Source organism: Aethalodelphis obliquidens, unplaced genomic scaffold (assembly GCF_003676395.1).
Source record: "Aethalodelphis obliquidens isolate GAN/ISIS:26980383/991018 unplaced genomic scaffold, ASM367639v1 scaffold24, whole genome shotgun sequence".
NCBI classification, from domain to species: Eukaryota; Metazoa; Chordata; class Mammalia; order Artiodactyla; family Delphinidae; genus Aethalodelphis; species Aethalodelphis obliquidens.
In genome coordinates, this window is record NW_020837968.1 from 23,843,397 (window position 1) to 23,855,606 (window position 12,210).

Below are 12,210 nucleotides of genomic sequence, written 5' to 3' on the forward strand. Positions count from 1 at the left end.
AGATGGTTTTAGAACACACTTTCTTTGTCCTGATAGTTGATAAGTTGTTCTTGGTTTCAGAGAAAGGGCCCATTCTCTAATCTTATTCATACTTGTCCTGAGGTCTAGGAAGATAAATTCCTCTAAATGTAATAAAACTATAGAAATTTATATTTTTAAAGAGAATGGAAACATTTAGATTGATAGTTATCTCATAGTTGATAATCAGAAAATTAATACATTGTGATACTGAACTCTATGACGTAGAAAAGAGAGATATCCTTTCTATGTTATAATCTACCGTAGACTACCCTGCCCTTTCTCACTCCTTCCTAATTAATATATGTCTTCTACTCTTATTTGGCCTTTTTTCTCAAGGCTCACAAAATACCATTATGCTTATTTAGCCTTTCATTGTCTTTATGTTGCTTTTCACACCCTAAAAAAAGTTAAAAGTTAAAAGTTAAAAAAAATAAAAGTTACCTTTTATCCCTCACTAAATTCAAATACTTATCATACTCAAGTTCTGGTTTTCCATGATACTTTCCTTATTAATGCCACCGCTCACTGAACTCCCCCTTTCATTAGAATTCGTAAAGCAGTGGATCACAATTAGTACTTATTTACATTGTTTTTATAAAAATATTTAATAATATTTCCTGTATGTTGTTGTTATCTCCCCTACCAGTGTTTAAAGCACCTTAACATCCAAGGCCATATCTTATTTTCTGGGTTTTTTTAACAGAGTCTAGATATAGTTCTGACAATGTAAGGAACTGATTTTAGAACCCATATCTAGTCCCAAGTTCAGTCCTTTTTCTAGCATTCCACACTAGCTGTGCCTTTCATGGTTTAGCTCTTGGCAAGCTACAGGATGCTGGCCAAATTCAGCCTACCACCCGGTTTTGTAAATAAAGTCTTATTATGACACAGCTGCTTTTGCTATAATGTAGCTGCTTTTGCTATAATGAGGTGCATAGTTGTGACAGAGACCATATGGCCCCAGTCTTCACTCTCTGGCCCTTTACAGAAGTTTGCTAACCCTTGGTTTTGCCCATAAAGTTCAACTGGGGTGGTAACAACCCCCATCATTAAAACTTATTATTTTAAGTAAATTTTTAAAAATTATCTTTCCCACTGTGGAGAACAAGGATTATAATCTTCTTGATCTCTGTGTGCATGTTATTTGGTGAATATTTGCCTACTATTTAATACTAGGAGACATGCCTTGAGTTTGGCTCAAGTACTCAGTGTAGTTGAAGGTGATATATAACTGTTATCATTTTGAATTTAATTCCACCAAAGGGATATCCTAAAACTAGAGCATTATGGGAGGGTTATTAACCAAAGGACTAAATTAATGAAATAAACATCGATTAACAGAATCTTATATGGGAATAAAGTCTCCAAATTCAGTCACTGATTGAATGATTTTTTGACTGCACATTATTTGTCCAGCACTGTTTTGATGCCCTCACAGCTGAGTGCAGAAGGCAGCCAAGTAAGCAGGTAATTACAATTCACTGGGATAAGTGTAAGAAGGGAAATATAGGATGTGATACTGTGGGAACCCGTAGGAAAGGCACTTGAGAAAATTCAGAGAAGGGTTCTTAGAGATATTGCCATGCAATTTAAGTCCTTAAGGATGGGAGAGGTGTTGGACACTCGAAAACTGGGTCCAGTTGAGAGGGCTAGGGGATGATGAGAGATGACAATGGACATACTTCATGGAGGGAATTGAGGAATAGAAAATTCAATACAACACAGTCCCTATACAAAAGATTCTGGCTAGCGAAGGGGTCAGTCACTGAAAGATAATAAATCACTTATATTTTCCCATTTGTGATCATTTGAATTGGAAGCATGGGGGACAGGATCATGATAGTAATTGAAGATTAGATAATATGGATTGTTTTTTGAAAGTTATATGATGAAAATAATATGGAAACTTGACAAGTTATTTAACAAAAAAGAACTCCTTTGTTAATATTTACTTTTCTTTCTCAATTTAGTTACACATTGCTCTAATTAGATTCTTCATTGATCTTTATTAAAATTAGCATAAATATTAAATGCCCCTAAATTATCTTTATTAAAATTAGCATAAATATTAAATGCCCCTAAATGTAGTGAGTTGTAACTAGTATTCTTGGTGGTTATCCAATAGAGCAGTACTGTTTTAATGTCTGTTCTTTTCTTTTCATGTTTCAGGTCATGGGAGATAATCTGCTGCTGTCATCCGTCTTTCAGTTTTCTAGGAAGATAAGGCAGTCCATAGACAAGACAGCTGGAAAGATCAGGTATTTTTGTATTACTCAAACATCCTTGCTTCTGTTACCATCTGTTCCACTTTCTGCAAGCCTGCTACCACAGCTTCTGGGAACTCGTGAAGTCAATGATACTGAACCTTACTGCTGCCACTAGCATGTTCTTTCCTGTTTAGATATTATAGCTATATGCTAGACAGCATGAAGGGCACAAAAAGAGAACAGATGTCCCAAATAATCAGCCTCTTGGTAATTGAGAGCTAACAGCTGTAATCACTTAGATTAATTTTATTAATAATCAGAAAAATTTACTCTTCCACAAAATAATAGTAAGTATTTGAAATTAACAGAATTTTAGGGCATCTTTTATGAGACCTCAAACTTTAGTTACAGCTTCCTCATCAGTAAAGAGAACAAAATGAGTACTCGTGTAAGACTCAGAAAATTTATGTAAAAAGGACGTAGATAGTCAAAAACTAGATTTTCTAATGCCTTTGCTATTTATTTATGTTGAATCACAATAATTTTTTCAGTGTCTGACCCCTTCGCTAGCCAGAATCTTGTGTACAGGGACTGTGTTGTATTGAATTTTCTATTCCTCAATTCCCTCCGTGAAGTATGTCCATTGTCATCTCTCATCATCCCCTAGCCCTCTCAACTGGACCCAGTTTTCGAGTGTCCAACACCTCTCCCATCCTTCAGGACTTAAATTGCATGGCAATATCTCTAAGAACCTTCTCTGAATTTTCTCAAGTGCCTTTCCTACGGGTTCCCACAGTATCACATCCTATATTTCCCTTCTTACACTTATCCCAGTGAATTGTAATTACCTGCTTACTTGGCTGCCTTCTGCACTCAGCTGTGAGGGCATCAAAACAGTGCTGGACAAATAATGTGCAGTCAAAAAATCATTCAATCAGTGACTGAATTTGGAGACTTTATTCCCATATAAGATTCTGTTAATCGATGTTTATTTCATTAATTTAGTCCTTTGGTTAATAACCCTCCCATAATGCTCTAGTTTTAGGATATCCCTTTGGTGGAATTAAATTCAAAATGATAACAGTTATACATCACCTTCAACTACACTGAGTACTTGAGCCAAACTCAAGGCATGTCTCCTAGCATTAAATAGTAGGCATATGATTGGGCCCTAAAGGCTTGTTAATTCATGTGTAATAACTAATTGATTAAGCTGACCTTTTTTTTTTTCCTACAAATTTCAGTTGGGCTTTATGCCAGGGAAGGGAGAGCTTCATTTGTCTCTGGGCACGTGCCTGATTAGGAAATCATAGGAGGATGGTTTGTCATGTGAAGGAGAGCTCTCTTACTTGTGACAGAAGATGGGATCAGCAAACTTGGGAGTGATGTAGTCATTAAAGGAACACATACACAATATTCCACCTAAGATGATGTTAGAGCACTAATGGCTTAATCACTGAGTATGATTAATGAAAATAATGTGCTCATTTATAAGCCCAATCAGAAATTAGAAAATGGTGTTATTTATGAAGAGCCTGCAACTGACGTAATTTCTCTAAATCAGTTATAAACCTGAAAATGTGCACAGTTTTAATTTAGAAAGATCCAGTGAAAATATATTGTTATTATACCTTTTACTTCTTTGTAACATGATTTTAATAATAAAAATATTTTTAAAATAATAAAATAAATTCTAATAATAAAATGGGGTGATTGGACTTAGATGGATTAGAAGTTGTGAATAGTAAAATACAGATGGTAAAGCAAAATAATGAAATTAAGACAAATCACATGTAGGTAGCAAAGACAGCTGCCTGCTCAAATAAATGAGCTAGAATGTAAGTTCCGTGAGAGTAGGGGTCTTTGTCTAAACATACAGCAACTAGAATGTACAATATTTGTTACTATTTGTTGATGAATGATTATTAAATTATGACTCTCTAGGAAATTAAGCTTCTTTAAAACTCATAGCTATATGTGAAAATTGATAAGGGTAAACTTATCAATAAAGACATATTGTCTTTAAGTTTTTTATCCCTTCAGTGGCTTAGAACTCTGGGGACATTTGTGTGAGTGTGTGAGTTAGGAACCTCAGGTGACAATTCTAAGACATTTTCAGCAAAGGTGAAATATGTATGGTTTAACAATTTGAAAAAGCACAAGCATTATACTCAGTAACCACCTTCTGGCAAAATTCACTGAATTTTCAGTGTGGCTAAGCACAGACTTTTTGTATTGTATGAGTCCATTGTAATTCTAAGTTGGTCCATGAAATAGTCATTGTTTTCTTACTTTCACCAATCCTAATGCTGTAAGCTATAAGGACTCTTTTATAGAGCACATAATAATTTCTTATGCCTTAATATCATAGTCATTAGGATAACAGCTCTTAGATAGTTGGCAAGGATGTTTAGTCTTTTGGGTATAGAAATTTTAACAGTAGATCAGAAGAATATTCTTATATAGGATTCTGGAACCACTGTTGCCTTTTTAAGTATGGTTATTTGTAATTGTTGATGTTCCAGACTTGATTAGATGTTTATGAATTTCATGTTTTTAAATAAGTTGAACCTAGCACATTGAACTTTGAAGAAATACAAATAAAAATGTAATTTAGTTTACTACTTAAATACTGATCAGCTTCTAATAGTAATACTTTACTTTCCGGTACAGTGTTGGTTTTTATATAAGGCAGTTAAACTAGATTTCCAAGCCCAATGACGAAATTCAAATAGAAACTAAAAAGGTACCTAGTATTTACAGCTCTCTAAAGCTGCCGAATCGTGTCTTCTAGATTGAAGAGAGAAGCATACCACATTTGAAAGACAAGTCAAAATTTTGTGGTCCTTTATTTTATAAGTTAAGATACTTGAAATTAATTTTGAACATAAGGATCTTTATTAGCAATTGTTTTTGTCAAAAGGATAGTGTCTTAACTCTTAATAGGTTATTATGTACAAATATACTAACATGAATAGGATTTTTAAAGAAAAGCAGCATAAGTACTCTAGTTTTCAACCTTTGAAATAATGTACACGCTTTGCTCAATCAATATGAAGCCTTTTCCTATTTAAAGAGGTCTTGACAGACAGTTGTTTATACCTAATTCAACCTATTTTCATCTTATATTTATACTGCGTATGTTCTATATGAATGAAGTTGTGTTTTTGTTATAAAAGGTGGTTATATGGTTAATTACAAGTATTAGATAAAGTTTTGGGGTTATTCATCTACATTTGTTTTATATTTGGTTTTCAGTAAAGAATGAGATAAGTACTAAAGGGTTTATGTGTGTATTCATAACCAGTCAGTTACTTTATTAGTACAAATCTCTCACATAAATGAGTTTATTGGTAATGTTGGCTCAGTATTTAATTCACAGTTCGTGTTAACACTTAGTGTTTTTTTTAATTCTTGTGTAGCTTTGAAAAGATACATTGCTTTTGTATTATCATGAAAAATGTGGTAAGTTTTTAAAATATGAAAAGTAAAATGCTTATTTTTTTATTTATAGAATATTATTTAAAGACAAAGATCGGAATTGGGATGAAATAGAAAGCAAGTTAAGAGCTGAAAGTGAAGTCCCTATTGTGAAAACCTCAAGCATGGTATGATCATTTTTCTTGAATATTAAAACATTTTTTTAAAGTAAGGTTTTGTTTTCAGGGAATGATATGCTTATTTTTAAACTGTTGATTTACATTTATAAAAGAAGATATAAGTGCACAAATTTGGGGAATTTTATGCCTTCAATTTTCTCTCACAGGGATTTAAAATGTTGACTGCTTCAAAGTTGCAGAGGGTATGGAGGAACCTTTTATGTTTCTCACTGTTATACACTCTTGTTCTTGTAATAATTATGTGTTATAAATAAGCAATTTTGAAATAGGAGCCAAACTCAAATATAAGTTGACATCAGTCATTTCTATTTACTTAATAGATTGCTTGTCTCCTCCTCAAGAATTTGTACAGATTTTTATTGTTCAGGAAGTCATCCTAAAACCGAGGTTGCAGTTTATACATTTTCCAAAGAAAATCCTTAAGCACTTTTACAAAGTCGTTGCAAGAGTGATCAATACAAGTTTTTCAGAATCTTTGCTTATTGTTATTATTATTATCTTGAACTTTTCATCTTCTGTCATCTCATTGAAAAGAAAATCTGTTTCAACATTAAAGATTTTAAAATTTGAATCTTGTTTACTGGATATCATGAATTATTTCATATCCTGTTGCTACAGATGTGGTGCCATGTCAATAATAATTAAGGATTCCAAATAAGATTAGTGTGAGGTTCATTGCTTATCCAATCAAATAAAAATGTTTTAATTAAAGTAAGCTAATTTTTGTCATTGCTTTCCCTACAGGAGATTTCTTCTATCTTACAAGAGCTAAAAAGAGTTGAAAAGCAGCTACAAGGTAAATTTACTACTGATTAAGTGTAAAGAGCTAACAATTTGGGACAAGTACATTCTAAGTGGTATTTCTAAAATATTATTAAATATTAGAACACTGTTTGATTAAGTGTAATGATGTATGGAGAAAGATATAACATTCTACATATTCAAATTACTCATAAAAGGAAAGTATTAAAACCAGTATAAATAATTAAAAATATAATAAAGTTAAATTCTAGGCACATAGGCTAGAAGTTATAATTCGTAGTATTATATATAGTATATGAAAAATATATAAAATATTAAAATATGTACATGCAGCTGAAAATGCTTATTGACAATTAGCATTGTTTACTTGATTTGATAATTCTTAAATTGTATATATGGTATAACCCAAATGAACTTATGTTATAATATAAATAATAATAATTTGGATAAACCACAAGAAATGAGTGCATATTGGACACAGGGACCAGAAGGAGGTAGAGAAGAAAAAGAAAGAGACTTTTGGCCTCCTAAACTTCAACAGTTTGTTTTTGGTGTATGTCAGATCTTTAATTATGCATTTATGCCTATGTGTGTCTTGACCTAGAAGTCCCCAGTGGTACAACAAGCAGATTCCAGAGTCAGTTTCTAATTCTACTGTCTTTGTCAATTGAATTATCAGAGGCATGATATGTTGGTCCAACTAAGTGATTCTTAACCGTTTTTCAGCCTTAGCACACCTAAGGGTTATAGTATAACCCCCATGAGGCAAAGTGGCTTGTTTACGTGATTATTAGCTGGTAGGAGGGAGTATGCTTTTAAAAGGACCTCTTAAATAATTCTTGTATCTATGGTGCTTCTTTCTCCCATCTCCCCACTCTACCCAATGCCAAGTTGAAAATCACTGTCCAAGATTTTCCCTTGTCCACGCAAGGATCTTTTGGATTGAAAGCTGGTTTTTATCTGGCCCTTCCCATGAGGTAGCAAGGTCTGTTTGGCCTGCTGGGGCTGCCACGGGATATTAGTATCTGGACTATGAGGGGAACTTTATGGCCCAGTGGTACATATATACTTGTACATGGCTAATACCCTAGCACTCTCACCAGGATGAAGGACAACATGCTGTGGTAGGATTCAGAGTGTGCTGATAATTACTTCGGCCTCCTCAACTTTCAGGTTACTCTGAACCGTGTTTTAGCAACCAATCTCCAATTATCTGAGTAATAAATAAGGCCAGGAGTGTTTCTTTAAATCATAACCAATATTTTCATCATCCTCTTATAATGATTAAAGCATATTTCAAAAAGATCTTTCCTGAATTCCATATCTCCAAATCCTAGTCTTCCAGCAGGCTCAGATGCCCATAAGTAGCCTACTCAAGGGACCATAGAAAGCTTTTAGGTTTTTATAATCCACAATATAGATCAGCCCCAGAATTCCTGAAAGTGGGGTTTAAAATATAGAATTGAAAGGATTAGCCAAATTTAAGCTCATATAAGCATCAGTAATTGAAATATTATCCAAGTCACAAGCAATATTCATATCCAGATTTAACTGTATCTACAATTATATCTTTTTCCCTCTATTTCTTTTTTTTTCTTTCAGCAATCAATGCTATGATTGACCCAGATGGAACTCTGGAAGCTCTGAACAACATGGGATTTCCCAGTGCTATCTTGCCATCTCCATCAAAACAGAAGTCCAGTCCTGTGAATAACCACAGCAGCCCGGGTCAGACACCGACACTTTGCCAACCAGAAGCTAGGGTTCTTCATCCTGCTGCTGTTTCAGTCTCAGCTGAATTTGAGAATGCCGAATCTGAGGCTGATTTCAGTATACATTTCAATAGGTTCAACCCTGATGGGGAAGAGGAAGATGTTATAGTACATGAATGACTTTCTCTTGCTTGTTAGAAATAATTACCTGTGGAATGACTAGGAATATTGGAAGCAACACAGTGTTGACTTATACAAAATAAGAAAGCTTGGTCAACTACAATCTTGTTATCTCTGTCTTCTTAATTTTATTTATTTTTTATCTATAATGTGGAGTCATAGTAATCCTTTCAAACCATTAGGTAACCATTTGATGCACATAGAGGAAAAATCAGATTGTGACAGTTTCACATTTTGTGGTTTTATGATTTTCAAATTGAATTCGATAATTGCATCCTTTCCCTTCATAGATCTTTGTTTTTTTTCTTTAAGCCATGCTGTGACCTACAAGCAAACTAAATACCCAACATTTCTGACCCCCATGTATCCTGTGCCAAGCTGCTCCCTGAAATGGACTTCCTCTTCATCTGTACAGATTTGTTAAACACTTATATTTGCTTCTTAAATAATAGGATTTATATTAGTATTCATTACCATTGGATACAATGACATATTACTCTCCACAGTCAAACTGACCTTTCAAAACAGTCCTTCTTGTGTTCTAAAATTTTCCAACATATATGTGATTTATATAACTTTGTTGCTGCGTAAATTTTCTTGGGGTTTATGGAGATGAACTGTTACGTTTGCACTAAGATTTGCTGGGAGTGGTAGGTGGACATATCTATATGTCAGTAAGGACTAACCATCTTTTTTTTTTTTTTGTATATAGGATATTGATAACTGTATTTGTTTTAACCCCACGGTGTTTTACTCCACTTTAAAAAAGATGAATTTGGCACTTTTTACCATTTTTTTTTTAATGAAAGTAAGATTTTGTCTCATTTTAGGGCAAATAACTAGAAGGATTAAACTAGACAGTTTAGGTGGAGTATATTTTTAAAACTAAGAACATGTATATTGGTCCTGTGTTACCAAGTTTATATGTGACGGTTTAAAAAATTTTTCCCTTGAAATGATCATGAAGTTAAAATTTTTGGCATTAGGAAACTTGGAGAACCAGTAGTCATAAGATTAGTGGATAGTTTCATTCCCAAGCGATAAGTTGCTTCTGTGTGTTCCCCTGTAGGACCCAGTAGTAAATCCTGTCTCAGTCGTGTACATTTATAAGGACCCTGCAAGGCGACAACGACCAAGGCTTTGGGCCTGTGCTAAACAGGAAGCTTATGAAAAGTATCTTCTATAAACTTGTTTTTTCTCCTTCCAGTAAGTTCACATTTGGATAAGTTTAAAAAGAAAGTAATTATCTTTATGTTGCCAGAACACTATAATTTGGGTGTATCTTATTAATTCAGTTAAATATTATTAGTAAACCTTGACCCCATCAGTCTATAAAGGTTAAAACTGCAACTTCTGCAACTTTTATGAAATACTCTTTAATATTTCAGCAATAATCCTGTGCTACATTTGTTTTAGGAAAGTAGCTCTGTTCACTTCAAAACTTTACAGGATTTTTAAAAATCCTGTACTGTTGGGCCAGTTAAAGATGCAAAAAAACTGTTTTGTAGAGTTGTAGAAACAAAAGTCTGTTGTAAGATGGATCTCATATTTTTCTTTAAATTAAAAAAAAAAAAGGGTAAATGGACTGTTGTCCTTGTAAACCTAAATTCCCAATTCTGTCTAATAAAGGAAAACTGAAAAAATGATTTTAAAGAGCATGAATGGAAAGATACAATTGCTTTGAAGAAATAAGTGAAACATTAAAACAGGGTCAATCCATTTGAAGAAAAAGTACGACAAAGTAATCACCATTGTTTCCTCTTTGTTTAATGTTTGAGTACTGATTATATCAACATGGAAGTAGAAGGTAAGGAGTTGTTTAGGAAAATATTAGCATCTATTCTACTTACATTATCATTTAAGTGTTTACACAGTTTTGTTCAATTACAAACATTTGGCCTTTTACTATGTTATTTTTATTTTGTATGAATACATTATTCTCCTTATTTATTTTTGTTACCTTTATTACTTATGTTATTTTGTTATGCATTTACAACTCCATTTTTAAATAAAGTGTTTCTGGAACTTTATGCAGTTGATTGTACATTTTATTTCTTCTACCATCTGGATTGCTAATACTTCATCAATTTATATAATAATTGTATATCATTTTCCAAGGTTTAGCAAAAGAAGAAATTCTTCAGTTTTAATTAATATGTGGTAACTGTAAAACTTCATACTATTTTGGGCTAAAGAAGAAAATATTTTCTTAGCAAATTATAGCAAATTTAATTCTCTTAGCTTAATACGCTAATGTAATAGGTACATGCACAGCCTTTATTTTTAGCTGGCCTGGAGTCATCAGAAAGCTTTATGACAGTGATATATTTGGGGAACAAAGAAGAATTTAAAATACATCTTAAATTTAAGAACTATCCATTTGGACTCATTTTCTTTCATCGTATCATTCATTCCCAAGAGTCTTGAATATTTCCCTGTTAACAATAATAAAAATGTTATCATTCAGCATTCTGTTTCTCGGCCTGACCTTTTTAGGCTTTCCATAATGTGGCTCTTTTTTTATGTCAGTGTACACCTGATACAGACTCTCCACCATGAGTTCCTGACAGTCTGGAGCCTCTTCAATGCTCTGTGTACTGCTTCTTCCTCCCCTTCCTTCCTGCTTATGCACATTCCTTCCATTCTTCAGAGTCCCACCGACCTCTTCATAAAGCTTCCCTCACTTGACTGGGCCACAGCAAAGGGCTGTGCCACATACTTATATTTTCCCCTTCCCTTCCCCCACTATACATACACGTGTTTCTTCCTTCTAAATTAATAATCTCTATTTCCTGGGTATACTGTATTTTAAAATGTCTGTGCTGTTTTGCTTCCTTCATCTGTCTTTGGTTTTGCTTGCCATATATGTCTCTGCCTGACAGGATCCTAACTTTTGAAAGGAAACTAGACTTAGAAGCTTAGGCTCCAGACCCATTCCTCACTACCTAAAAATGTGTTTCTATATCTTCTGATCTGCAGAATGAAAGCATCTTGATATCCAAGTCCCTTCTAATCCAAGTGGTCTATGACTGTGAAGTGGTTCTCCTTCCTGTTTTTCTTCAGAAAACCTCTGATTCCTTGCCCTACAAAATCCTTTATATCTCTATCTTCTTTGGAAGAATTTCTGTTTAGGTCTTCTGCCCATTTTTGGATTGGGTTGTTTGTTTTTTTTGATATTGAGCTGCATGAGCTGCTTGTAAATTTTGGAGATTAATCCTTTGTCAGTTGCTTCATTTGCAAATATTTTCTCCCATTCTGAGGGTTGTCTTTTCGTCTTGTTAATGGTTTCCTTTGCTGTGCAAAATCTTTTAAGTTTCATTAGGTCCCATTTGTTTGCTTTTGTTTTTATTTACATTTCTCTAGGAGGTGGGTCATAAAGGATCTTGCTGTGATTTATGTCATAGAGTGTTCTGCCAATGTTTTCCTCTAAGAGTTTGATGGTGTCTGGCCTAACATTAGGTCTTTAATCCATTTTGAGTTTATTTTGGTGTATGGTGTTAGGGAGTGTTCTAATTTCATTCTTTTACATGTAGCTGTCCAGTTTTTCCATCACCACTTATTTAAGAGGCTGTCTTTTCTCTGTTGTATATTCTTGCCTCCTTTCTGAAAGATAAGGTGACCATATGTGCGTGTGTTTATCTGAGCTTTCTATCCTGTTCCATTGATCTATATTTCTGTAGCTTTGTAATATAGTCTGAAGTCAGGGAG

General features: G+C 33.7%; 1 protein-coding gene across 14 annotated transcripts in view; it reads left to right on the plus strand.

Moving 5' to 3' along the window:
* CEP170 (centrosomal protein 170) overlaps positions 1-10,532 on the plus strand; it is a 147,111-nt gene extending 136,579 nt beyond the window's left edge. For 13 of the 14 annotated variants that reach the window (XM_027122430.1, XM_027122428.1, XM_027122431.1 and 10 more), the window contains 4 exons: positions 2,191-2,279; positions 5,743-5,836; positions 6,593-6,644; positions 8,213-10,532. In XM_027122430.1, coding sequence (XP_026978231.1) covers positions 2,191-2,279; positions 5,743-5,836; positions 6,593-6,644; positions 8,213-8,502 — 525 coding nt within the window. In that variant the 3' untranslated portion in view covers positions 8,503-10,532. The remainder of the gene's footprint in view (positions 1-2,190; positions 2,280-5,742; positions 5,837-6,592; positions 6,645-8,212) is intronic. The other variant, XM_027122436.1, reaches the window with a different exon arrangement.
* Positions 10,533-12,210: the final 1,678 nt, after the last annotated feature.